Here is a 26504-nt window from a genome sequence, read left to right as displayed (position 1 = left end):
ACAATCTCCATCTCGACTCGATATTCGGTCTCCTCCAAACTCCGAGAGCTTTTGGATCTCCTCGTCCCCATGCCCTGGGGCAATCGCCTGCTGATCATGGATGGACAAACATGGGAGTCGAGCCAGGCTGCTCGATCCCATCTCCATCGTATGCTGTGCTCCTCCTGACCTGAGACTTGCTCGGGGCATCATCCTGCGGCAATAGGAATCTCACCTTGCAACGTCGCCTCTCGTCCTCCCAAGTCTCCTGTCTCATGCCTGATCCGCCTTCTGGAGCTCCACCTCGCTCTGGACTCCGCCTGACTCCCGAAGCTCCACCTCGCACTGGGCTCCCTGCCAGGTAATAATGTCCTCTGCTCTCCTTTTTCTCCTCCAGCATAATCCTATCGCCGCGTAGCACCCTCAGGATTCCTCCATCAGCTACCGTCCTGTAGTCTCTCGAATCCAGTCTGCTAAGTGAGATAAGATTCTGTCTGAAATCGGATATATATCGGACCTCCCCCAATCTCCTCACTGCACCGTCATGTGTCCTCCAGCTGACCGTCCCAATGCCTCTGATCGCACAGCTCGATCCATCTGACAGATATACAGTGCCCTTACTGTTCTTCAGAGAGTCAAACTGCTCCTCTCTGCAACATACATGATAGGGGCATGCAGAATCTAATATCCACTGCTGGAAAGAAGTAGATATCTCGTCAGATATCTCCAGGACATCTCCATCTAAATCACTGCCGACCGTCGCTACAGCAGCTACCGTTCGATTTTTCAGTTGAGGGCAATCTCTGGCTAGATGCCCCAACTCCTCACACCGGTAACACCTGATTTTGCTCAAGTCCCTCCTAGACTTAGACCGCCCTCGTTGCGATCTCCTGTCGCTCCGTCTACCACCTCCTGCACCTCCAGAAGCCACCAAAGCTGAGCTATCGCCACCTGAGTTCGAAGCTGGGTTCTCCCTCCTGAGAACCTCATTCTGGAGTATCGCCGCGGTGACCTCGTCCATCTTGATAGTGCTCTTCCCCACTAGAAGAGCAGTCACCAAGGACTCGTACGAAGGGGGAAGCGACGCCAGTAAAACCAGCGCCCTGGTCTTCTCAACGTTCTCGCTAATGCTGAGGAGGTTGGTGAGGATCTTCTGGAAGTGGCTCAAATGCTCCTGCACGCTCTATCCCTCAGTCATCCGCAGTTGGTAAAACTACCTCCAGAGGAAAAGAGTGTTGGTGAGAGACTTCGCCATGTACAACTCCTCGAGCTTCAACCACAGCACCGTCAGAGAAGTCTCGCTCAGCACATAGATCACCACCTCATCCGTCAGGTACATGCGGATGGTACTCACCGCCTGCATCTGTAGCCGTTTCCAATCCTGCATCTCCATGGTGGTCGGCTTCTCATCGCACAAGAAAGCATCGATCAACCCCTGTTGGATGAGCACGTCCTTCATCCTTGCCTGCCACAAGGAGAAATTGCTCTTACCATCGAACTTGTTGATCTCCATCTTGATTGCTCCTGTTTTCTCCATCTTCAGTCTTGCTCACCACCACTGCAATCCGCATCATTGTACCGCCTTGCTCTGATACCACTTATTGGGTGGATGTCTGGCCAGAACACCACCTCCCAAGATCTTTTCAGTACCACGCGATGCAGCAGGAAGAAAGAAAAAACAAAACAAAAAGAAAAACAATCAAAATACGTGGATCAGCCACAAAAGGACTCGCCTCCACGGGGCATGCAAACTTCACTATGAAAAAGAAATTTTACAAGAGGAGACCTCATCCTCAACCCTTGTACACCCAATTCTCTCTCACTAGAAGTTCCCCTCACAAAAGCTCTCTCTCTCTTGAAGACCCCCCTGAACCCCTGAAGTACCTGGCGACCGCTGTCCAGGAGCCTCATGCTCCTTCTCTCTCAGCACTCTCACCTCTCTCTCTCTTTTCGGCTTCGTACGGCGCAAATCCGAACCATCTGCTTCCTCTGTTCGTCACAGGCCTTAAACGTGGTTTAAAACCTAATTAGATTAGGTTTAGGTCTCCTAAACAAGCCAAATCAACCTCCTGAACCGTCAGATCGTCACCGCAATCTCCCTGGGCCGTCCGATCGCGATCGATCCATGGAATAGTACCGTGGACCGCATGAAATGCGTGGAAAATGCCCACGCGGTCCACAGGCCCTGCCGTGGACCGCCCGGTCCACGATGGACCGAGGCAAAGGGGCCAGCAGGCCGCTGGGCCTGGGCCGACCCGCGCGCGCGGGCCTGCACGCGCCTGGGCCGCGCGCCCGCCTGGGCCGCGGGCCTGGGTCACGCGTCCCGCGCGGGCCTGGGTCGCGCATCCCACGCGGCGCCGCCTGCGGCCGCGCCGCTACCGCCCACCGCCGATCGCTGGCGGTCCTCCACCGCCTCAAATATCGTGCCGACTTCAAAAGCTCGTATCTCCTCCATCCGAGCTCTGTTTCGGGTGATCTTGGTCTCGTTGGACTCCGTTTTTCGCCGCGAACCTCGCTGTTAGCTCAATGTGGGCTGAATCTCGAGGCATCAAATCTTAACAAATAGATCAACCATCATACCTATTAATCGCTTTTATTTCCCCCAAAGGAAGGTGACGTGCCTCTTCTTCCTCCTTCAATTTCCTCCCCAAAAACTCATTGTGCAAGTCTTTAAGAAAGAGCCACTCATCTTCACCCCCTCTATTTCCTGCCTTTTGGATGGCAACGGGGATCTTGGCCAAAGACTTGGAACAGGCACTGAGAACGAAGAAGTTTATATGAACATGAAGCCGCAATATCTCGTTGCTTCCTTAAATTCAGATAGCGATTCATATAATCATGGAAACATCAGCTTCTCATATCAAGAAAAAAGGTTGATGCCTCCGGAGATGGGCGAAAGGAAGATAAGAGAATATACAAACTAGCAAAATATGCAGGAGTTTTTTTAATCAATAAAGTTGCATACGTGATTATATTCTGAATTGGCATCCTTCTTTGCGCCAATAGTATCGCCAATAATAGCTTTGTTTTGTTATCAAAGCAAGCTAGCCAACGAGCAACGGTAAAATATTTTTATTCTATTCTAATTTTAGTTTCGGAGCAAGATAAAAATGACTCAATTTATTTAAAACTTAATTCCTAACATCTCTCAAAGAGTCAAATTTTTATTATAATTTTGATCATGAATTAAATATTTTAAAAAATTTAACTATTTTAATTTTAATTTCAATTCATTTTGATTTTAAGCACAAACAAAACACCCCCTTGATGTACTGGATGAGAAGATAGTTATGGTCATGACATGTCAAAGGTGAACATTTTGGATCCGTTGACTCTGAGACCTATCAGAGATTGAGGATGGGAGGCCGAGGATAAGATGATCGAAGGGATGGTGGAGAGAGGTGGAGCGATGAGTGATGTACCTTTCTATCAAAACTTGATGTTGATGTACCTTTCTTGCCATTCACTCACCCACAAATGAGTGGAAACCGGGCCAGGGGGTGGGAGGAAGGAGGCAGGCCCCATCCACCACTTTAAAACTTTAGAGACATAAAATGACAAGGTTCTTTATTGTTCTGATTTGATCGGGACGGAAAAACTTTTCTAAATCAATTTAACTTAAATTTCTCAAAAAGGATGTGTAATGGTCCAATACTTCAAGTTTTTGGACAGGTCCGAAATAAGCCAGACTCATTTTTACATTGAAATCACCTGCTTGACATACGAGAGAAGGGGAGAAAGATGACTCCATCCGTGAGTCTCCTTCTATCACAATTCCAGTAAAAGATTAGAAAAAACCCTAATCATTGTCTATGAGTAATGATCCCATTTTCCTTAGATTTCTACCGCAACTTTTTCGCTAGAGAAATCACCGGTTTCTCTCCTTTAGCTGGACATAGATAATATATTAAGCCTTTTATTTTTTTTCTTTTTCAGGCCTACTGCTGTTTATTGGAGCCGGCGAACTGTCGATTTTGGGCAAAAACAAAGCCTTCCCTATTTCGAGTTTTTTTTTATTATTTTGCCACCATCGATGGCTGTGGCTGTTGCTGGAGTCATCTTTTGGTCGGCATCGGATGCCACCATTAACTACTGGCCTAAGTTCCACAGCTATGGTCGGATGAAGAGAGGAGGGGAAAGAATTCAAGTGTCCTATTTTAAAGAAAGAGGAGAAGAAGAGGGAGAGGGCTACCTCTCTTTTCTCTTTTATTTTTATTTCTCTCTCCTCTCTCTCAATAACTATGTTGAGAAAATTTAAGGGAAAAAAAAAAGAGGAAAGATTAGGGGGACTTGGAGTGGATTCCTGACGTGTGATATAAGGTTTAAATCAAATAATTTATATTTTATTATTTTTTATTAATATTGAGATTGATTCTATAGAAGAATAATCTTCTGGATAAGAGATCTTTGAGCAGATTTCTTGGCACCTAATTCATAAATCGGGGTGTGGTTTGATATTTAGGGTGTTAAATTCATTATCAGTGGAGGTAAAGATCATTGGACATGATCACCGGTGTATGTATTTATTTATGCATTGCATGTTTTAATTCTTATGGCTGGTATATATTTTGAGATCATCAGCATAATTGATTATATTTGTTGTATTATATGTTATATTGAAAATATGGATGGTTTTTCAGATGATTTGGATTATGATACAAACTATCAAAAATTTTGAAAAAAAATAATATGATACAATATTTTTTTTTTGAGATTAATGAGATTTGATAAATTAATGATCAAGAAAGAGTTATTTGAACTAGCCACATTAAATTGAGAGTAGCTTATTATAGGCAGGAAAATGGCACTAAGAATAATGCGCCACGGACAGAAATATGGTATGGAGAATAGTCCTGCCACGAGCAAAAATGTGATACTGGGAATAGCCCCATCATAAATAGAAATATATACTTGAGCTTGCCAATTATGAGTCTGGAGCATGACCACGATTAGTCCAAAATTTTAGAGATAATCGTCGATTGATCTGGTTCATATAAATGAGACATGGGTTTGTGATTATGCTTGATGTATGTCATATGCTTATATAGCTGTTAAGTTACAGTGAATGCATGGCATGAGATTTTATGATTTATGATTTTTTTTGTTACTGTTTAATTATTATTTTTAAATCATATTATTATATTGATGTGACTGTATGAGATTTTTTATTAGATTATAAAGCTCATCCCTCTTTGATTCTCTTTTCTTTCAATATCGTGGGACATGTAGCTAGTTGGATTGGACGTGAAGTTCAAATGTCAGATTTATTAGTTTATTAATGTCACGCTCCAAATCCGGGACATAACACGGCCATGCTACCAAGAAATGGATCCACGATAATACGAAGCCAAATTCATCTTCTTAAATATAACGACAAGTGTATCACAAATAAATGTAATAATAAAGTTCAATTCAATTATTTAATTAAACCAAAACTGGTTCAGAGCATCTAAATCCAAAGATGAAATAATCCAAGTCTTAAAATTCATAATGACTACAATCCATAAACATAAACTGAATTCCTAGTGCAAAATTTTCAAGCTTGCTTTGCTGATCCCCAAGCTTGGATTCCCTTTTCTTCGGTCCTAGTCTTATTTCTCTGTACATGAAAAAGAAAACAAAAAAAATATGAGCTACACTAGCTCAGTAAGTAGACTTCTACTTCCTTACCGGATCAAGCATAAGTTTTCTATGATAATGCATCATTTAAGAAATAACAATTATTACAAAAATAAATATTTCATAGAGCATATAATAAAACAAGTTATAAGCTCATCATGCATGCATAAGTCATGTATATTTCACAATTATGAATCGTAAATTATTTTCATCATGTATTCATGTCATGTTTCAAATCATTACTCACAGACATTCGTGCTAAGGTCACTATTATACCCGTGACAGGGCCATGTTTCTTAATCGACAGAGTTCTTAATTCATGTGTCAACTTTATACCCACTGGCAGGGCCATGTTTCGTGTGGATGCTAGCTCCAGATGTTGACCTTCCCGAAGGAATTCATTCATAGTTATCTGAGAGCCTTTGAAATCATTTTTATCTTTTTTTTTTCTTAAAACATACATATACATAAATAGAAAAACAATGAAATTCATAATCATGCCATTTTTATAAGACATATTAATGAAATCAATGCTCATAATAAAACATGCTTTTTCATATCACATATGCCGATCCTTATTTTATGAAAAATTATGATTTTATCAATAGCAATTCTTTACATAAAAGCATGATCATTTCAAAATAAATAAGGAGCTTAAAATCCACTTACCTCGATCATCCGGGACCTTTTAATCTTCCTTAAAAGAATCAGACAGTCCTATTTAAAATATTAAATTATTAATAAATTTTATATATTTAATAAAATTATATAATATAAAGAAATGACCGATTTGATGATCAGTCCAATAAATCTCTCCCTTCAGCTCTAAACCGATTTAAGGTCATAGGTCCCTAGAAGTGGAGAAGATAGCATAATAAGGGATTCATAGGATTTCTTGGAGAGAAATTTTTTTTAGAGAGAGAAAGTAGAGAGAGAATGAATCCAATTTTAGAGAGAGAAAGACTTTAGAGAGGGATGAGAGAAACTTTCTCTCTTTTTTTTATTCTTATATATTTTTCTTTTCTTTTCTTTTTCTTCTTTTCTTTTCTATTATTATTATTATTATTATTATTATATGATTATATATTTTTCTTTTTCTTTTTTTCTTCTTCTTCTTCTTTTCTTTTTCTTTTCATTTTCATTTTCTTTTTTTTTTTCTTTTTTTTCTTTTCCTTTTCTTTTTCTTTTTCTTTTCCCTTTTCTTTTCTTTTTCTTTTTCTTTTCCCTCCCGTGGCCTTCTTTGGCCGGAACAGGGGACCTAGAGGTCCCCATTCCCTACGTCGGCTGTTCACGGCCACTCCTTGCCCGGCGGTGGCCGGCGGCAAGGGCGGCCTTCCCCCGAGTTCGGAGGGCCCGTACCAGCGGTCGGTGGTGGCCGTCGGTGCCAAAAAATCAGAGAAAGAAGAGGCCGGACAGAGGTTCTCTTTTCCAACAAAATTCGGTGACACCCATCACCGGCAATCGTGCCCACAGGCACTGAAAAGAAGGGAGAGAAGAGAGGGAGAGGAAGGAGACCTTACCACAACCTCCGGTGACCCCCACCGACGTGAAATCGCGGCGAACACAGGTCGAGGAGTCGCGGCTTCAAACAAAAAAATCGAAGAAAAATCTCCGGCAATCGTCGGTGACTGATGGATCTACCCATAGAGGAGAGGAGGGGGGTTCTTATAGAACTCGTACTATGGTCTTTTAATGGCCCTAGGACTCCGATTCTTGATCGGAATCGGAGAAGAGGAAGACTCTGATCGGGAGTCTTCCTACTCTGTTTTTTTTTTTTTTTTTACAGGACTTAGTGGGCCGGGCTTTCACAATTAATTAGTCTAATTTCTAATACTATAGAATATTGGAATAATTATACTTAAACAAGTTGATTATTTATCCTGATGAAATTATTTAATTGAGATGTTTGATTTTTATTTATTAATTTTAAAAATATTTAAATTTTTGTTCATCTCAATATCTTACATGATCTCTAAGGTGATGCTCCAGGATTCATGTGGCCGTGTTATATGATCAATCGAGTATTAGGTTTGGAATGTGACAATATTAAAAAAAATCAAAAATAGAACTTAACTCTTTTTTTATTGATTGATTTAAAAAATTTCTATTTATAAGGGTAAAATCTATCCTTACACAATTTGGATTAAATTTTTTTCATAGTTCTAATAAAATTATTTTATCTAGAATAAACATAACTAGTAAAAATAAATTTCAAAAAATAAAAATTCTTCAGGAGGTAGATTTTTTTACATCAATTCTGTTTTTTGTCGCTCCATCGGGTTATTCTCAGATTGGAAGATATATCCAATCAAAATCCTACACGAAAGAGAAATTTATGGTTCAATTGGCTTATTTCAGGCCCCAAATGATGGAATTTGGACCTAAATACCCATGGTGCCACCCTATCAAAGGTTTTGTCATAATGTAGAACTCAAAAAACTATCCAATTTAAAAAATATATATTTTAATTGAACATCATATAATCAAGTTATGATTTTTGAAAGTTTGACTTATATTATCCAGGTATGGCTATCTAAGAGGAGGGGTGAATTGGATAGCTCAAAAATTAAATGACTAATGTGCAAATTTGAATGATTTAAACTAAATGATGTGCACATAATAAATAATATAATCTTGGATGTAAAGAGATATGAAAAGATAAAAGATATAAAAAATAATAGCAGTAAGCATAAGCACAAACATATAAATGTTATAATGGTTTGGTGTAAAACTCAATACCTACGTCTACTTTCTAGATAAATCACTTGAGAATTCAACTATAATTCACAACTAAAATTACAGTCCGATTGTTTTTCGGACTCATAATCAAATCCAGTTGATTTTCTCTGGCTTACTAACTAAAATCATATAAAATTATTTTTCGAGCTCACAATCAATCTAGTTAATTTTTTTTGGATCATCAACCAAAACCTCGCAAGTGATTGTTTTTCTCAGGACTAACAATCAACCCTGATTGATTTTTAAATAGGCTCACAAATCAAAATTTTTTTGTCCAACTCAAGGCTTGAACCAATCCAAGTTTCTTTCTGAAAAAACTTCAAATATAATAAGCCCAAAAATGAATACAAAATATTAAGTTTAGAAAAATAAAACTCTTTGAAGAATCGAAAGAAGTTCGAATGATGATAGTTGATCGCTTAACTTCTATTTGAATGCTTAAGTGATGGTGAGGCTCCTTAATTCTTGACTTGATCACTTCTTCACTTCAATTCAATCTTGTTTTCACTTGCTTGAGGATGATTTATAGTGGAAAGATAAAGGATAACTCTAAAAAGCAACTCCTTCTCTTCTCTTTTCAGCTCACTCCTTTGACTTTATCAATGGATACTCAATAAACTCTCCAAAAGCTATCTTAAATCTTTCTCAAGAGTTTTCTTTTGTATTTTTTGAAGTTTTTCACCACTTTAAATCACTTAGTATGGCTGCATTTAAAGTTGTAGCCGTTGGAAATAAAAATCTAGCCATTGAGAGTAAGTTGAAAGTAAAACTGTGTAGATATAAAACTAATCATTATAGTGACTTAATCAATTAATTTTTCTCTGAGTCGATTAAGTCCTTTACTGGATTGACTCAATTTTAACTGGATCGACTCACTGCATAATGCTTGAAACTTCAGTCTTTCTATCTTTTGCTGTCCTCTGAGATTGAGTTGACTGACTTTCTAACTGAGTTGACAAGATCCTATCTTGATCAACTCACCTAATTTTGGATCGACTAAATCTCTTAACTTTCAAAATATGGCTTTCTGTCTTTTACTTTCACTGAGACTAGATCAATTCAGATTTTTACTGGATCGACTTAGCTAGCATGCCAGGTGTATCATGAGTTTTTTGATAGTCTTTCTTCTCCAATTTAATTTTTAGATTAGACTTATCTTCTTAATTTAATTTAATCTTCATTAAAACTCTTTGAAGTGTGTATCAAGTCTAGATATTCTTCACTTAGTCTTGAGTGGTGATTCTTTTATCTAATCCTTGAAAAATCTTGAATCTTTTATCTTGAGTGAGCACTAAGAAAAATAAATCTGCACATCTTTATAAACATAATTAGATTTTATAACTTATACTCAAAACTCTTTGTCATCATCAAAATCAATCTTTGGATCAGTAACTTGTAATCTAACTCTCGATGTAGTAAATCTTGCTTCCAAATTTTGTCTAATCCTACTTGTAATAGCCAAAATAGTCCATATCAAGTCTAAAGATCTTTCTAGATTATATCCTTATATCTCTGAAGAATCAAATTATTTACAATAAAACCCTATTATTAACTACTATATTGCACTAGCTTAGTTTGGTTGATAATAAAGATGAAAACAACTTCTATGTTAGTTGTTCATTTATAGATGGGGATTACCATTAGCGATGAGTAAACACCACATGACCAGTAGCTACCCAGCGCATAGCAACTAAGAAAAAAAAAAGAAAAGAAGGGAGGAAAATAAAATTTGAGACTAATCTATGTTACTCCAAAAGGCAAATAATTTAAATTTTGGTCATTTTCATGAAATGATCAAAATTATCTTTTTATTCATTAATCTATTAATTTTCTATTAATAAGTATATTAAACTCATATATTAAAAAAATATTTCAGTTATGATTTGTATTTATCGTTAATTTTTGAAACTAACATCTTTATAAATTTCAATTATGAGAATATACTATTCTAGCTTAACACATCATTTTGTGCCATTCTTTAATCAATGCTCCTAATTTAAAAAAGTGAAAAAACTAATACCCCACATCACCATCTATCCAGAAAAAACTTGGTTGCAACGGTGATGCCATGTCAAATTTTTCACGATCCAATGAGAACGCTTGTATTTCATCATCGATTATCGTGTATTTTATCAATTCCCACGATGATATCCCACACTGTCCCATCGATTTTCAATTTTTGATTGGATTGTTACAAATTTGATATGATATCACCGTTGCAACAAAAATCTTCTCCCATCTATCCCTTCCCCCCTCCCTACCTCTCTTCACTCAACTCCTCCTTAATTGCCCATCCTTCTTCTGCTTTTATCCATGTGCAGGCCTCTTTTGGTTCTCTTGAAATCTCAGCCGGTTGAGTTGTTGAAATTTTATCTTAAGAAAAAAAATTCTTTTGCCTCTTCAAATTTTCTTTACCCCACCTATCCCATAAGTGATTTTTTTTTTTTAAAAAAAAGATAAGATATGAATTGAAGGATTCTTCACATACATGGCATGCATAATATACCTGTATAGTTACGATGCAAATAGTCCTATTATTTGAATGGGATCATCTGCTAAAAATTTTCATAGGATATTTTATATTTCTCAAAGAATATTAATCCTATATATTTTCTGGCGTTGCTATCTAAAAGTGTTGGATTTTTGTTTTTCATAAATCAAATTATGCAAGGACTGAAATATAATAAATTATTTTTATATTTGTTTTGAAGAAAAGATGAAATGAAAGATGTGAAGACTTATATGGGCGTATGTTTACCGCCACATTGTTTATATATTGAATAGATCATTTGTATTTATATAAGATCAAAAAATTTAAATAATATCTTCTGATTAATTTTTTTTTAGAACGATGCTACATTATTATAAATAGTATCAGAGCAAATCCAATAGTACAGTATAGATTTTGATTGGATTTACCATGTTTGTGATTGAATTTTAAGAGATTTGAATTTTTAATCTTCAATATTGATTATGCATTAAGTGAATTTTGAATATTTATATAGAATTAAAAAAATTTAAATATTATCTTTCAATTTTTTTAATAAATTGTAAATTATTATAAAAATATTTTTTTTATCTAAAAAGGAATTGAAAATACAATGTAGCATCATTGCGTGCGAAGATATGCTCAGAGGGGATCTTACTTTAAAAGGTTCGTGCACTCTTTCCACTATCTGAGTGGAAGGTCAAGGCTCTTGCAAACGACCATTATTCTCTTGTCATCTCCGAGACTGCGTTGAGAGTGATGGAGCAATCAAACACGGCATTTGGATTGGCAGCAAGGGATGCAACTGGAGTCCTCGCCCCCTTCTCCTTCCCCTTAAGGTACCCTCCCCTTCTCCTTCCCCTCAAGGTACTCTCTCTCTCTCTCTCTCTGCGTGTGTTGGTTACTTTATTATATTGTTGTGTTTTCCTTCTCTTTTTTAATTTAAAAAATGGATGTCTGAGTGTGAACTGAATGTGAAATGTCTCTGCTGTTCTTGATCTCTATGGTTTCTCTTCCTTCTTCTCTTAGTTCCAGTCAGTCAGTAGTACTCTCTTCTTCAAGGTTCAAAAGTTTGACCGTTGTAATGGTCTTGGAGATCCGTACTGAAATGTAGGGTAATTTCATAAGCAGATATTATTTAGCTATTATCCGCGGTGCCCTCTGTTTATTCATAATTTTGCTTAGATTTTTTGTTTATTCCAAAACATATAACCACTTAAAGTATTTGCAACATCAATATAACAAAAGAATCATGATCTAAAATATCTAAATTAATAATTTTATGTAATGGATATATTTGATAAACACACTTTACATAAAGACTTGTATGTGCATATATTTACTCCCATATTGATTGTGATACTTGTTCAAGGTCTAGGAACCCAAATAATATCTTGAAGCTAGTTTTTTATGATACTTTAATTTTTTGTATATTTGCGTAAAGACTTGTATGGAGTAAATCTTGTTCATAGCTAATGCAGACTAGAGAATACTAAAGTATGCACCCTTTTAAGACTAATCATGCATTAATCATAGTATTTGTAATCAGAAGGTCTTACGGGCTTCTATTATAGTATTTGTGATGTCTGGTCCTATTATCCTATATTGGCTGTATGTTGGAAAAATCTTGGATATTTATATAGAATCAAGGAGAGTTGTTGTACTCTATGTAAAAACTGAATGAGAAAAATTATCTCAATCTATATCATCTGAGCGATCTAGCATCAACAAATAATAGATGTATATGTCCTAAATAATATTTTCATATCTTTAAAGATGCCATTCATTATTTTTTGATTAATCTATTCAGAATATATTCTTTTAAAGGTTGCTAGCAACCTTATCTTATATAATTGGATATTGCCACCTTATTCGGCAGGGCTAAAGGAGAAGATGACATCATCTTGAACATACTGTACTGTGGGATTTGTCATTCTGATCTTTCCACCATCAAGAATGAGTGGGGAAATGCTATATACCCAGTCGTCCCCGGGTATGTATGTACCTACCAAATTAATAGCTTAATCTATATTTTCTTTCACTAATATTGAAGGATTTCTGATTGGATTTGAATATTTTTCTTCACAATTTTCATTAGCTAGTTTGGCATTATAATTCTCTGTGAATGATATTTCCATTTTTTGATCCGAAAGCAATAAAAGAAGAGACACCTTTTTTGGATTATGTGACAAATAAAGATGCCACCAAATTCTCTAAGGTCAGAGACACAAATATGTTATGTTATTCAGCATTGTATTATTAGCTAGTGCATAAACCATTGAGATACTTGCACACAACATTTCCTCCTTACAAACATGTCAGAATTTTGGATTTAGCGCATGCATGGTCTTTCGTGCTAACTAATCGGCATGTGATTGGTCGTGCACCCAGTGAGTGGGCCTAAATTTCCCTGCATATGGCCAGTCACATGCTGCCATGTCAACATGCGAGTGTTGCGAGGGTGGATTAACCCCCTTCCCTTCCATCAAAATGTATAGGTACTTCCAAATGGTCATTGGAACACTCTTTTGAAGCCATATTTCCTCCTTTTTACATTAAAGTAAGCAGGTGAAACTATAGTTTTTCAGTAAAAGCTTCCAAACACTCTCATGTGCTATTTGGTGTTCCCTAATTTTATACCTCTCATGAACCCATAATGTTATTTGAATGTGGTAGGCTACTCTAAATATTTCAAAAGTATAGCAGATGAATTGTAAGATTTTTGTAAGCTTATCTAATTAAAAGAACTTTATGTTTTTAATGTTATGACATTTTAAGCACATATAAATTACGTGACTTTTTTCTACTGCATTTAGCAATTCCATATTTATAAAATTTCTTTTATTCATCCTTTCTCCCAGGAAAACATTAACCTTTTGCACATCAAGAAATGTCATGTCATCTTGCTGACACTTCCAGACTAAGACCTAAGACGTGATATGAATGCCTAGCTGATTTGAAGATTATTACCTTACTCTAGTGTCATATATGGAAATTTGAGAGTTTTTCTCTATATGAAAAAAAAAAAAATCAAAAGAAAAAGGAAAAGAGAACACAGCTATGATGAGAGAACAGTGGTCTCCTTTTGTGTAATAAGCTGCATTGTAGTGCTTCAGAGTTACATGTTAGTCAATTGATTGGCATACAGCATGTGTATAATGAATGGTATATGTTTATACAGAAGCAGTAATCTTCACATACATATGAAGATATTTCCATTATGAATGGATAATTAGAATAATTTTTTCTTGATAAAACAAATTTATTGGTGTTGAAAGTGGGATTTAAACCACAGAACAAAATTTATCTCAGATATCTTTACCTTTTAAAATTGTTCCTACAGTCATGTTAAGTATCCTATTTTATGCTTGCAAATTTAATCATAGTTTCTGTATTTCCTTATAGTGAAAAGAAATAATAAGCTGCTGACAACTGCTATCATATGTCTTTGTAACAAATGCCACTGCAATTAGTATTTATGAAATAATTATGACAGTCTCCTACTGACAAATAAAAATTTCTATTGCACTCAGAAAGATAAAGATTATGCATGAAATTCATGCACGTGAACTTTCCTTGAAGAGAAGAAGATTCAGATAAAATTTTCTCAAGTTTGTGATTTTGTCAAGACAATCAGGCAATGCAATTGTGTTTTTCATTAGTTTATGAATATTTTCAGACTGCAGGAAGGAAGAAAAATTCAAACCTTGTGTTCTACAAGAAGCAGAGCAGTCATTTTAAACTCTTTAATTCTTCACTGTAGAAAATTCACTGCAACCTTAGTTATATTTATAATCTTCCATGATCCATAACACAAAAATAGCCAGTGATCCTAAAAATGGTCTAAAGACAAACTGATGTCCAAAGTAAAAGTTTATAATAATTCTTTCCATTATGCAATCCTTACAGGCATGAGATTGTGGGTGTTGTCACTGAAGTAGGCCACAATGTCCAAAAGTTCAAGGTTGGGGACAAGGTGGGCATAGGATACTTCATCAGCAGTTGTCTTTCCTGTGACAACTGCAAGCAGGATTCTGAGAACTACTGCCCCCAACTTGTGACCACCTTCAACTCCTCCTACCCAGATGGCACACCGACGTATGGAGGATTCTCCGATAAGTTAGTTGTTAATGAGCATTTTGCGGTCAGGATCCCCACCAAGTTGCCTCTAGACAAGGTTGCACCGCTACTGTGTGCAGGGATTGCAGTGTACAACCCACTGAAGGAGCATGGACTCAATGAACCTGGGAAGCATTTGGGAGTGGTTGGACTCGGTGGCCTTGGACATTTAGCTGTAAAGTTTGCCAAGGCTTTTGGGGTGAAAGTTACAGTAATCAGCACAAGTCCTGATAAGGAAAAGGAAGCTATTGAGAAGTTGGGAGCTGACTCATTCATAGTCAGTCGAGATCCTGAGCAAATGAAGGTAGAACTTTTCATTAACATGGATTGTTATCATCATACTCTTCAGGTCATGTTATCTTTTTTTTGTGCGTGTGTCAACTAGGCTGCCATGGGCACAATGGATGGCATTCTTGACACCATTGCTGCTGATCACTCACTTATGCCCTTGTTTGCATTGCTGAAGACTCGTGGTAAACTTATTGCTCTTGCTGGGATGACCAAGCCTACAGAGCTATCCCTCTACCCTATAATGGCAGGTATTGAGCTAGTTTGATCAAATTTGTATATCATACTTTGGATTGGAGGGGCCCACATTATTCAGCTCATATCCTGCAGGAGGGAAAATGCTGGCTGGAACTTTAATTGGTGGGGTGAAGGATATGCAAGAAATGTTGTCCTTTGCTGAGGAGCATAACATAACAGCAGAGGTTGAGGTCATTGGAATGGATGATGTGAACATTGCAATGGAGCGGCTTCAGAAGGGGGATGTGAGATTCCGATTTGTCATCAATGTGGCGAACAGCATAAGCTTGTCTTAGAAAATTCAAATTTTGGGAGAGCAAAATAATGTTGTTTAAATTGTCACATTTAGTTTTGTTGCCTGTGGTTGTTCTTGACAGCTTACAATAAGAACTAAAAGCGGATCAATCCTGATTTCTGTTTCTTCTCTTTGCCTTCCTTAAGATGAGTCCAAAGGTTAAGAAAGAAAATTATTCCTTTGTTATAGTAGATCATAAAGCAAATTCTCTTTCTGCTTAAACAGTTCGGTGTAAATCATTGGTATGGTTGCCAACTGTCCTTAGATCAGCTGGTTAGGATCAGTCTACTAGTTGATGATCTTCAAGAAGGAGGAGAAACAAAGCAGAACATGACTGATAGATTTGCTTTCTCATGACAGAAAACACAAGTTCCATCTACCTTAAGCCCTTTCTTAATTATATTTTCTTCATATTTATCTAGTCATTGATTACCAGCCACATGAAGACTTTTAACCTTTTACAGAGAAGCAACCCTCCATATGAATTTTGTCCAAGGCTCACTATTGTTTACAAATCTCTACAGGTTTGCAGTTTTGAATTTGCTGCTCAGGAAGCCCTTCCAACATATAGTATTGGAATTGAAACCTGGCCAAACATTAGACGGGAGGTTAGATAGCAATGTGAATTCTTACGTAGAGGTCTAAAAATTTTCTTCCCGGTTCCAGTCTTGAAGTTGAGCTGTGAGTTAACAGTAACCTCTTTGTTTCCTGCAGAAAAGAAAAAGAATGGGAAAAAGCCAATTCAATGTTGCATAATCCAACCAGGGATCTTCTCAGGATCCCATTTCTTTGCCATTGCCTAACTTAAACCTAATCCAGTTCCATCAACTCTTTCCAGACCGGAGAAAGTTTCCTTCTTTTCCTTTGTTGTAAAAGGTTTCAAATTGATCTTTATAGGATGTCTGAATATGATTTATCCAGAGAACTTTCATGAGAAAGATAACTCCAACCCCATTTCATCAGCAATGCATTTTTAATATAGTCGAGATTCATAATTCCCAGTCCTCCTTCCTCTTTTGCTCCACGGACCAGTTTCCGGTTAGCTAAACAAGCCAACCCTGAAGCAATCTTATTACCTCTCCAGAAAATTGCTTTCTTAAAAAACTCTTTCTGAAGTTGAATGCTAAACCAGAGATCAGTTCAAAGCAATGAAGAAGCACTTTGGCTGTAGCTACTGCCGGTGACTCTTAAGACTACAGCAATTACTCTACTATCCTGATCAAAACTACAGCAAGGTCTTTCAATTAAAATTAAGTCTTATTGTGCCCTAAGGATCATTCTTAAAAGAGAGTCAGTGGCAAGAATGAAGAGGAAAGGAGATTGGGGATCTCCTTGGTGCAATCCACAAGGACAAGAAATCCAATTGTCAGGCTATCCATTAACCGGTACACCAACTGTACTAGAGCGGGTAATACTTTTGAGCCAATTAATTCAGATAACAAGAAAGTCTCCATGAAAAAGGAGAGACAATAGAAAGCCCCAGCTATGCTTTGTCAAAGGCCTACTTAAAGTCGGATTTTAAGCAGAGATTTTTTCACATTGGTGGATGATATCATGAATTACTCAGATCCATGTTTGAGAACATCCATTGTATGTTCCTTTTGCTTTGAGTTTTTAAATTGCAGCAGAATGAAATTATGCATTTCCAGAAATACAACAATAACTCGGAATATTGTTGTACAGTTTCGCCAAGATAAGATCACATGTTAACTTTAGTCATAATATTCTGCACTTTTGCAATTATTAACTACTTTTTGATTGAGAGATTAATACAGCAAATTATGTCCATGTAGTTGAATCACTAATTTTTTTTTTATATATATATAAAAAGCACCTATATACAACTATGTCAATTAATCAGATATTTTTAAAAAAATATATATATATTTCAAATTGTCATCTTCTTAAAACACCAGCCTTTGGCTAGATTTCTACATTTACCCTACAATTTAAAATGTCGACAATATTCAAGAAGAAAAATCAATTAATTATTTTGAATTTCAAAGAACATAAAACAGTTGTACAATGATAGGCAAAGTAAAATTGGATTTTCACTAGGCTACATATTATAAAATGAAAAACAAGCTATGACCAAATTGATTAAAACAGAATAATTCATAAATTTCTATCCACAGAAAAAATGTGTACCGGCTTCCATCTTGTGGCCTTGTGTAATCCCATATACAAGCGCTGGTAGATCCTTGTTGGCAATTTTTTTCTTTGAACGCCATGCATGCGAACAAAACCCTTTCCATGTGCAAGGGCTAGTAGATCCTTGTTAGCAATTTTTTTCTTTTAAAGCCATTCATGCAAACAAAACCCTTTAATGTGCAAGACAACTACCAATAACCAGACAATCTTTGTGAGGAAAGACGAGTCAGACAAATTCATCTAGAAAATTGATTTTTTTGGATCATTCAATTCATTTCTTGCTTGATGCAAAAAACTGCAAGAGGGCAGATCTGCAGAAAGGAAAGCCTTCATTACATAAATTATATAAAATTGCCTTCAGAATTGGATCCTAGATTGAAATATTAAAATACGGGATCCAACTAAGCTCCACTGAAATGACTTCCAGGCTCGACAACCTAAAATCAAGATTACCGCAAGTAATTCCAATGACATATTTAATGGGCATATGTAAATAAGCCTTTTGCTGCCAATTTTGCAATATCACACTGCAAATGGACAACTAGGATCTGCATTGGGAGAGAACTTTTATGTTATCAAAATAGATTATTCGTTGCTGCTACTTAGATTACAAATTGAAACTATAAAGCAGCAAAAAAAACCAAAAATGGCTAAAAGCGTTTGCTGCATAGTCTCTCCAAATATAGAGAGCAGCGACTCCAAATTACTACCACAACAAGAATGCCAATCAAAGAGAGCTGAATAGATAAGAGTTCCAATTGCAATGCAATATGGTAGACTCAGAATCCCACAAGACAATGACTTAAAAAGTCCTAAGAAAAGGTTTAAGTAGCAAGCCTCTCATGATTAATTTTGTTTCCAGAGGATGGTAGTCTCTGCAATCATTGAGGTAACCACATAGGGATCCATGTTGGAAGCAGGCCTTCTGTCTTCAAAATACCCTGGTGATAGAAGAAAGGGCACTTCTAGTATGAGATGGGAAAACAACACAAATAGTGAAAGGGAAAATATATTGAACTGAGAAATGTTGTTAACCTTTGCCATTCTTCTCAGTGTCACGGCCAACACGAATGGATGCCCCACGATTTGCAACTCCCTGCCAACCATGAGAGAGAGGTAATGAATGCACTCAATTGAATCTTATTCTTTTCTCGAGGACATAGTCTCCGAACAGGAGAGTTGCAAGACATGCATACCCATTGGAAGGTGTTGATATCAGCAGTCTCATGTTTTCCAGTAAGCCGGCGCTCATTACCTGCTCCATAGGCAGCAATGTGCTCCTCGTGCCGCAAGCCGAGCTTTTCAATTGCCTTCTTTATGACATCAAACCCTCCATCACTTCTCATGGATTTGGTGCTGAGAACCTCCAACAGGAAATGGATACATCGACATAAGTAAACCTGCTGTAATTTTCCACTCTTTGAAAGAATGAAGGGGTAGAAAATGCAGCAGGCATCCTCACATATCATTCATGTGAATTGTATTACCTGTAATTTGTGTGAGCACCGGCACCATTCCAATCACCCTAGCAGCACCACACATTCAGAAAGCAATTTTGTACATTAGAATATCGCAACTACATTGATATAAACTGGAAATAGAAGATACAAAGTAAAAACAACAAGATCTGGCAAAGAAAGAAGAAAGCTGATTTTACCTGAATTGGCTTTGGATCCAAGGAGAGCACCACACCAGCAATTTCAGTAATTCGCTGTTTACATAAAAGAAGCAAGATGCAATTAGAATTTCCGGAACCAAACAGCTAGAGGTTCTACAGAATCAAAACTGCTAGTATATGGCTGTTGTCCCTCGTTCACATGATATATTTTGATTGAACATCTGCATTTACCTCCAATATAAAGCGAGCAACCCATACTTGATCGCCGGCAGAGATGCCAACAGCAGGACCAACTTGAAATTCCCACTGTAGAGATAACAATGACAAGAAGTGATGTCAACTATGATGAGTAAAACCACTGGAGGGGGGATGGGGTGTTCAAAAAGCTTACCTGGCCTGGCATGACTTCTCCATTGACACCGCTGATGTTAATCCCTGCATAAAGACAGGCTTTGTAATGGCTATCAACTATGTCACGCCCAAAAGATTTGTCCGCACCAGCAGCGCAATAATAAGGACCCTGTTACAAATACATATTCATTAGAACTACTTGGTAAGTTTGAGCATATCAAAGAAACACTCTCTTTGTGATCTTCAAAGATTTAAGGCCTTATTATGGTGCGAGGATCATTCATTAATGATCTATAAATCCAATAATCATGACAATAATGTACAAGATTAAAAGGAAACATGAACATCAATGAAGAATCAGGAAAAAAAAAAAAAAAAAGACACTGCAAAACATGAATATCAGCAAAAAGAATAAAACTTGAAAAACATGGAAAAAAAAACAAAACTAATAAAGCAAATCAGAACTAGTTCTTTATCTATGATGAATAACCTGAATGACGAGCTTCAACATATAAGACAAACATCAATATTTAACAACCAAACAAAAGGATTGAGAATATCGGTGCTTACTGAATAAGTCTCCATGAATTCTTTACTTAATGCACTCAGAATTTATTCAATATATTTTAATGTATAAAGGAAAGAAGGCAAAAGGCGTTAATGAGCTTCTAATAATTCTCTAAAAGGGGGATGCGTCAAGCATAAACAGAAACCATATAAAGACGAAAAGAAACATGAAAATAAGAAAGTTTTATGAAATCCATCATGTAGCACCCCAGGTTGGTATCTAATTATTACCTGAGGACCAGGATAACCTCCAATAGGCCACCCAAGAGGCCAGTTCACATCTTTCTGAAGAAGAGTATACTCCTGCTCTATTCCATACCTGTTCCAGTCAAAGGAGAGGAAGAAAAAAAAAAAAAAAGAAAGAAACGGTCCATTAACATAAAATACAAAATCATCAGGAGAGAAGAAAAACATAAAGATAACTAAACAGAACAAAGAATAAGATGACGTGAAAGTAATACCAAGGTTCTTCAGCAGCGACATCAGGGTGGCTAAAAATCTTAGCGGCATTGTATCTTGTGTTGGTGGGAATTGGCTCCCCAGCAGGTGTATAACAATCACACATCACCTATGTATCAAAAAGGGAAAAAAAATATCTAAACAAACTAACCAAATTTATATAAAATGAATATAAATAACCTATAACCATAAAATCATATCATAAAACAAATATGAAAATTCCTTGAGAAAATCAGTAGCACAAGCTCAAACAAGATTGCTGACAATGATAAGTTCCAAATAGTTGAATTTAAAAATAAAAAGAAGAAAAAAAACTTACAAGAATGTTGTTTCCCCGCCTGAATGGGTCCTTGAAAATGGCTTGAGGACTACAAGAACACATTGGCAAAATTAATCTAAATGTAGAGAGGATATAATTACGGAAACAAATAAAGTTTAAGTAATAAAGACCTAAAACAAGGATGAATACGGGAACAAACTACAAAATCACTTCACTGTCTTTTCCAGGAGCTTGACCTGTGCTCGAACCATCGTAGTTCCACTTTGGAAGCTTGCTGGGATCACTGACAGGCCCTGGGAGAGTCTGTTAAATGAAATTGTACACTTCAAATAGGTTAGTGAAATCAAACAAAATGGATCATATGAAGTAGTTAAAAAAGATAAAATTGAATAAGCTTTCACGGGGTGAAAAACATACCCTTGCTTTGCTCCGGATGTCCATTCCAGATCCTCCAATCCTATTGGATATCATATTAGCAGATTAAATATAAAAAATGTAGTATGCGCAATAAACAATGGCCGAAGAAAATCAAGCAGTTTATCACTCTATTAGGCTAGTGAGTCTCTTCCCAATAATGCGTAAAAAATAAGGAATGCATGCTAAAGATCGTAACAAGCCCGCTCTAATGGCATTTGTCATGATCTAGGACCTCACCCAATAAGACTCCGGAAGGTATTATTTGGGTTTCTTAGCCCCATATAAATATTCAAGATCTACTCAGCGTATAGCTGATGTGAGATTAAATACATATGTCTGCAGTTCTTATAAAATTGAAATCCAAAAAAAAAAAAAAGGGAAAATAATCACAGATTAGGAAAAAAAAAAAGGCTAGAGTACAAATAAGCACGACAGCATCAAAACCTTTTCATGAAAACAAAAAGTCCTAGCTTCCAGGATTCCAATGAGAAAGAAAAAAAATTCAAACAGACAGAGTAATCTTCAAGGACCAAAATCGAGAAAGTTGCGAGGATTGACAGGATCCAAATATAAGACCTAGGCATTTCTCATAAAGCTATAATGAACACATCATAAGCGTCGTCACCATCAAAACCTACTAACCCATCACAAAAAACGATCTTTTAATATTTCAACCTTGAACAAATGAACAGGACAAAAAGTGAAGTACAAAATGGAAATGCGAGTGGTCTAGCAAAAAGGATGAACAAAGACGAGCCGTCAGCTATCAAAACTATAACACATTTTAAAGTCAAAAATAAGACAAAACCTTTCCCAGAAATCCATAATAAACAAATCAAAGAACCACAAAAAAACAGAACACCACCCTGAAGCAGAATACAAAGACCAGGAAAACAGGGATCATGAGAACGGGCGAGGAGGAGATGAACCGAACCTAACGCACACACCCATTTACAAGTAATATATACCAACACAAAAGTTAAAAAAAAAAATGATAAAAACAATCAGAGAAACAGCATATGCACTGCCCAGAGCACCAAAGGAGAAGAGATAACAACAGAGTACAACAGAGCAGAGCAGGGGAGAGAAATTCAACCCACAGAAACACACCCATGCATTACAAATCTATAGAGAACATAAACCCAATGAACCAGGACGGCAGTGCCCCGCTGAAACAAAAAATTAAACAGAAAGAGAAAAATGGGGGATGAGAGGACAGAACAAAATGGAGGAAACCATAGCAGATGACAAAGTCCTCTCAAACATATCCATGGCAAAACAAATCTCGATACTAGAAACGAATAACAGAAGGAAGAATCCAAAAGGAAACAATCGGATAGACAACCTAAAGAGCGAGAGAGAATGAGAAACGGAGAGGGGGAAGTGAGGAGATACCAGATGTATTCGGCAATGACCTTCTCCGTGGAGTCGGAGAGGTCAAGGTTGAGGAGATCTGAGAGCAGAGACATGGCTTCTACGAGGAGAAGAAGAAGAAGAAACAGATCATCCCCTGTGTCAGAGATGCTAACAACAGAACAGAGTATCGTTTGTTTATATAGCAGGGGTGGTGGTGCCAATGTGGATACGGTGAGTGGTTTATCGACATCTCAAATTCAAAAAACGAAAAACAAAAACAATAAAAATCTTTCTTCAACTCAGCAAATGGAGAGAATTCTCCGTTTACCACATCTCCGTCGGCCGGGCAAATAAAATAGAAAAAAAGCGAGGGATAAGCAAGCGGGAGAAAATGGAAGGCTTCTCTCCGTTAAAATTGCGTCGACTGTGGGCGACGTGGCGCTTCATGATTGGCGGGATTCGGTTATTGGTATTTGTTTAAAATACAGTTAACAATAGAAAATAATTTAATAGAGGAGAGGGATCGGAAGCAGGAGGCAAGCACCGGTTTCCTTCACCGCCTGAACCGGTTTAGTTCTTGCCAACCGGGGAGGCACACATCTTTGTGTTAACATGAATACTTACAAGTTTCATCCTCTCTCTCTCTCTCTCGTATCAAGTTTAATCCTCTCTCTCTTCCTTCCATGGATGGTTGAATTGATACACTGCTCTTATCCCATCTCTGAATTAGATAAATACGAAGCTGGATCCAGTTAGAGGAGGAGAGAGAGCGTGTGTGAATTGGATTTTTTCCATCATAATTATTTTCTATTTTTGATGTCCTATAATAAAAGGATTTACAATTTCCCATGCATTATTTTTTTTTTTTTTTTTTTGAAAAAAAAAAAGAAGGGTTGGTGAAGGTGTTGGCTTGGGATTGTTTTATTGCATACACAACAATAGCATCGCATCTACATTGACATGAAAATCTCAAGGAATTACTCCCGCTTGGTCGCTTGATTTTCTTCATCAAAATCAAACTTTCAATTTGAACAACTTTTGGCCGAGAATGGCCATCATAGAAAAATTAGAACCTAATATGAAACCCTAGCAGGAAGTAATAATGCGCAACAGAAAGGCGTATTTGATGCCACCCTCCTCCTCATCATGCTATAAAAGTAGGCACGACTTGTTCATGGATTGGTTCTTTTGAGGTTGTTATAGTAGAAATATGGATGGCCTACTGGTTGCAAACACAATATTTTACATGTTGGATGCAAGTCGTAGTGGCCCATGAATACGTTCCATGGCAAAACATGCAATCTGTCACCTTGGCTGCTCCCCATCCCCAAGCTGATAGCGTTGCACCTTGCAATTTCTCCAATCCACCTACATTTATCAATGTTCAAACAATTTTTGGCTTTATAATCTGAAATGTGAACCCCTTTCTGACTCCAATTCTTTCTAAATCAAGATCGACAACAAATTTCAGTGTTATCAGAGCCTACATATAAAATATTCTTCAAGATTTAAGAGCAGGGTTTGTAAAAATAGTTACAGATTTTTATTTTGATTTTGTGGTGAAGGTGCCATTAGGGCGCTTGTAGAAAGAGTATCAATACATTTATCTTTCACTCTTTTCGAAAGGAAATTTAAGGACAAGCCACATTATTTCTTAGAGTAATAGTTGAATTTGCATGGTTGTTGTTAAGTATCATTTCCTCTGTTCTGGCATTTGATTCTCCTTCCAAAAAGTGTTTTTAGGCCAGGTATTGATAGTATCGGTGTTTTGAGAAATGGAATTTAAGCATATTCAGTCGCATGGTGTTGGATAATTAGAAAAAAAAAAAAGTTTGCCATTTTTTTCCTTTTCTACTATCAAGAGTCTTACACATGTAATGCACGTAGTGCGGATATGGGTGGCATCCAAAGTAAAGCCTTAGTAACTGTTAGGATTTGACGCCTTGAGATTCAGCCCACATTGAGCCCACAGTGAGGTTCGCGGCGAAAAATGGAGTCCAACGAGATCAAGATCATCCGAAACGGAGCTCGGATGAAGGAGATACGAGCTTTTGAAGTCGGCACGAGATCCAAGGCGGTGGAGGACCGCCGGCAGCTGCTGGCGGGCGGCGGCGTGCGGGACGCGCGACCCAGGCCCGCGGCCCAGGCGCGTGCGGGCCCGCGCGCGGGAGCGAGCCGGCCCAGGCCCAAGCGGCCTGCCTGGCCTGTTCTCCGATCCACCGTGGACCGGGCGGTCCACGGATGGGCCTGTGGACCGCATATGCGTTTCCCTAGCGTTTCTCACGGTCTACGACACTATTCCGTGGATCGATCGCGATCGGACGGCTCAGGGAGTTTTCGGTGACGATCCGACGGTTCAGGAGGTTGATTTGGCTTGTTTAGGACTCTTAAACCTAATCTAATTAGGTTTTAAACCCCGCTTAAGCCTTTAAAAGGGCCTGTGACAACAGAGAGAGGTGTGGTTCGGGTTTTCTCGCCGTACAGAGCCGTACGAATTCGAGAGGAGAGAGAGAGGTGGAAGCGCTGAGAGAGAAAGAGCAGGAGGCTCCTGGACAGCGGTCGCCAGGCACTTCAGGGTTCAGGGGGTCTTCCAAGAGAGAGAGCGCTTTTGTAAGGGAAACTTCTAGTGAGAGAGAATTGGGTGTACAAGGGTTGAGGGTGAGGTCTCCTCTTGTAAAATTTTCTTTTTCATAATGAAGTTTGCATGTTCCATGGAGGCGAGTCCTTTTGTGGCTGATCCACGTATTTTGATTGTTTTTCTTTTTGTTTTGTTTCTTCTTTCTTCCTGCTATATCGCATGGTACTGAAAGGATCTTGGGAGGTGGTGTCATAGCCAGACATCCACCCAACAGTAACCTACCAGAGAGTTTTGAGTTTGAGTAAAGGATGTATATGTTGCAGCCAGCTAAAAGTATTTCATCCAAACTTACATGCATATGGCGTGGTGTTATCTTCATCTAATTCGTAACAAGATTTCAAATAACTTTTGACAAGAATCAAGTTTGAGAAGGTCATTCCCTACCAATGAATCCACACCTTGTATTATTGATGATACTAACGTTCATAGCATGGATGAAGAGATAAGCCATATAATGTATCAGTTATCATATATTATTCATTTTTTTACCCTCTTTTATGTGTTCTTATATAGAAAAATATAGTAATGATGGAGAAAAATTACAAAAAAAATGTAAGTATATGTGATAATATATACATAGATACATGTATGAACGTATCAGATTCAGATCCCAGCAGAATATCTCGGATATTGAGAGAGGATAGCATCCTATGTATTGGGACAGGCCGTCCCGCTAGCATTTTAACGTCCCGATCGGGACGTCTTAAAACATCTTTTGTTCTAAGTGTCGGGACAGGACAGGACGGTGACGTATCCCATTCCATGAAAAAATTGGGACAACTCTGTCCCATGTATATATATATAGAAAATCCTATATATAATGATCATTATATTTATGTGGTTGTACATGTCAATAATGTAAGTAAAAATAGGTCCAAACCTACTAAAATGTGTTTTAACAAC

At 37.4% G+C, this 26504-nt stretch overlaps 2 protein-coding genes across 5 annotated transcripts; one reads left to right on the top strand and one right to left on the bottom strand.

The window, feature by feature from the left end:
- The first annotated feature begins 11532 nt into the window (after positions 1-11532).
- On the top strand, positions 11533-15895 carry LOC105041103 (probable mannitol dehydrogenase). Of its 4 annotated transcripts, none has more exons than XM_010917904.2 (5): positions 11533-11664; positions 12705-12818; positions 14735-15248; positions 15330-15483; positions 15563-15895. In XM_010917904.2, the coding sequence occupies exons 1-5, from the start codon at positions 11585-11587 to the stop codon at positions 15763-15765; spliced, it is 1065 nt and encodes a 354-aa protein (XP_010916206.1). In that variant the 5' UTR covers positions 11533-11584; the 3' UTR covers positions 15766-15895. The 4 variants fall into 4 exon arrangements, with proteins under 4 accessions (XP_010916206.1, XP_073110391.1, XP_073110393.1 ...); XM_073254290.1 differs by lacking the exon at positions 11533-11664 and adding an exon at positions 11723-11935 and having other exon boundaries at positions 15411-15483; XM_073254292.1 differs by lacking the exon at positions 11533-11664 and adding an exon at positions 11727-11935 and having other exon boundaries at positions 12705-12822.
- A 2732-nt stretch (positions 15896-18627) lies between these two features.
- LOC105041104 (glutamine synthetase nodule isozyme-like) lies at positions 18628-23076 on the bottom strand. The gene is made up of 13 exons (XM_010917910.3): positions 23003-23076; positions 21608-21647; positions 21390-21493; positions 21230-21278; positions 20913-21019; positions 20683-20770; positions 19925-20053; positions 19765-19839; positions 19573-19626; positions 19403-19440; positions 19112-19271; positions 18951-19011; positions 18628-18856 (listed from the first exon to the last, which is right to left on the bottom strand). The coding sequence occupies exons 1-13, from the start codon at positions 23074-23076 to the stop codon at positions 18762-18764; spliced, it is 1074 nt and encodes a 357-aa protein (XP_010916212.1). The 3' UTR covers positions 18628-18761.
- Between the last annotated feature and the right edge of the window lie 3428 nt (positions 23077-26504).

This window comes from Elaeis guineensis, chromosome 3 (assembly GCF_000442705.2).
Source record: "Elaeis guineensis isolate ETL-2024a chromosome 3, EG11, whole genome shotgun sequence".
Classification (NCBI taxonomy): domain Eukaryota; kingdom Viridiplantae; phylum Streptophyta; class Magnoliopsida; order Arecales; family Arecaceae; genus Elaeis; species Elaeis guineensis.
The sequence above is the reverse complement of the archived record's forward strand: the minus strand, read 5'-3'. Positions and strand labels throughout refer to the sequence as shown.

What these genes read in the sequence shown, in the direction of transcription:
- LOC105041103 (XM_073254289.1), top strand. Translation starts at nt 11,805, where the DNA reads ATGTCTCTGCTGTTCTTGATCTCTATGGTTTCTCTTCCTTCTTCTCTT. An exon ending in ATATACCCAGTCGTCCCCGG is followed by an intron (nt 12,819 to 14,734) that starts GTATGTATGTAC and finishes CAATCCTTACAG; the next exon opens with GCATGAGATTGTGGGTGTTG. An exon ending in CCTCTACCCTATAATGGCAG is followed by an intron (nt 15,484 to 15,562) that starts GTATTGAGCTAG and finishes CATATCCTGCAG; the next exon opens with GAGGGAAAATGCTGGCTGGA.
- LOC105041104 (XM_010917910.3), bottom strand. Translation starts at nt 23,076, where the DNA reads ATGTCTCTGCTCTCAGATCTCCTCAACCTTGACCTCTCCGACTCCACG. An exon ending in GTCATTGCCGAATACATCTG is followed by an intron (nt 21,648 to 23,002) that starts GTATCTCCTCAC and finishes GATATCCAATAG; the next exon opens with GATTGGAGGATCTGGAATGG. An exon ending in TTGCTCGCTTTATATTGGAG is followed by an intron (nt 19,627 to 19,764) that starts GTAAATGCAGAT and finishes TTATGTAAACAG; the next exon opens with CGAATTACTGAAATTGCTGG.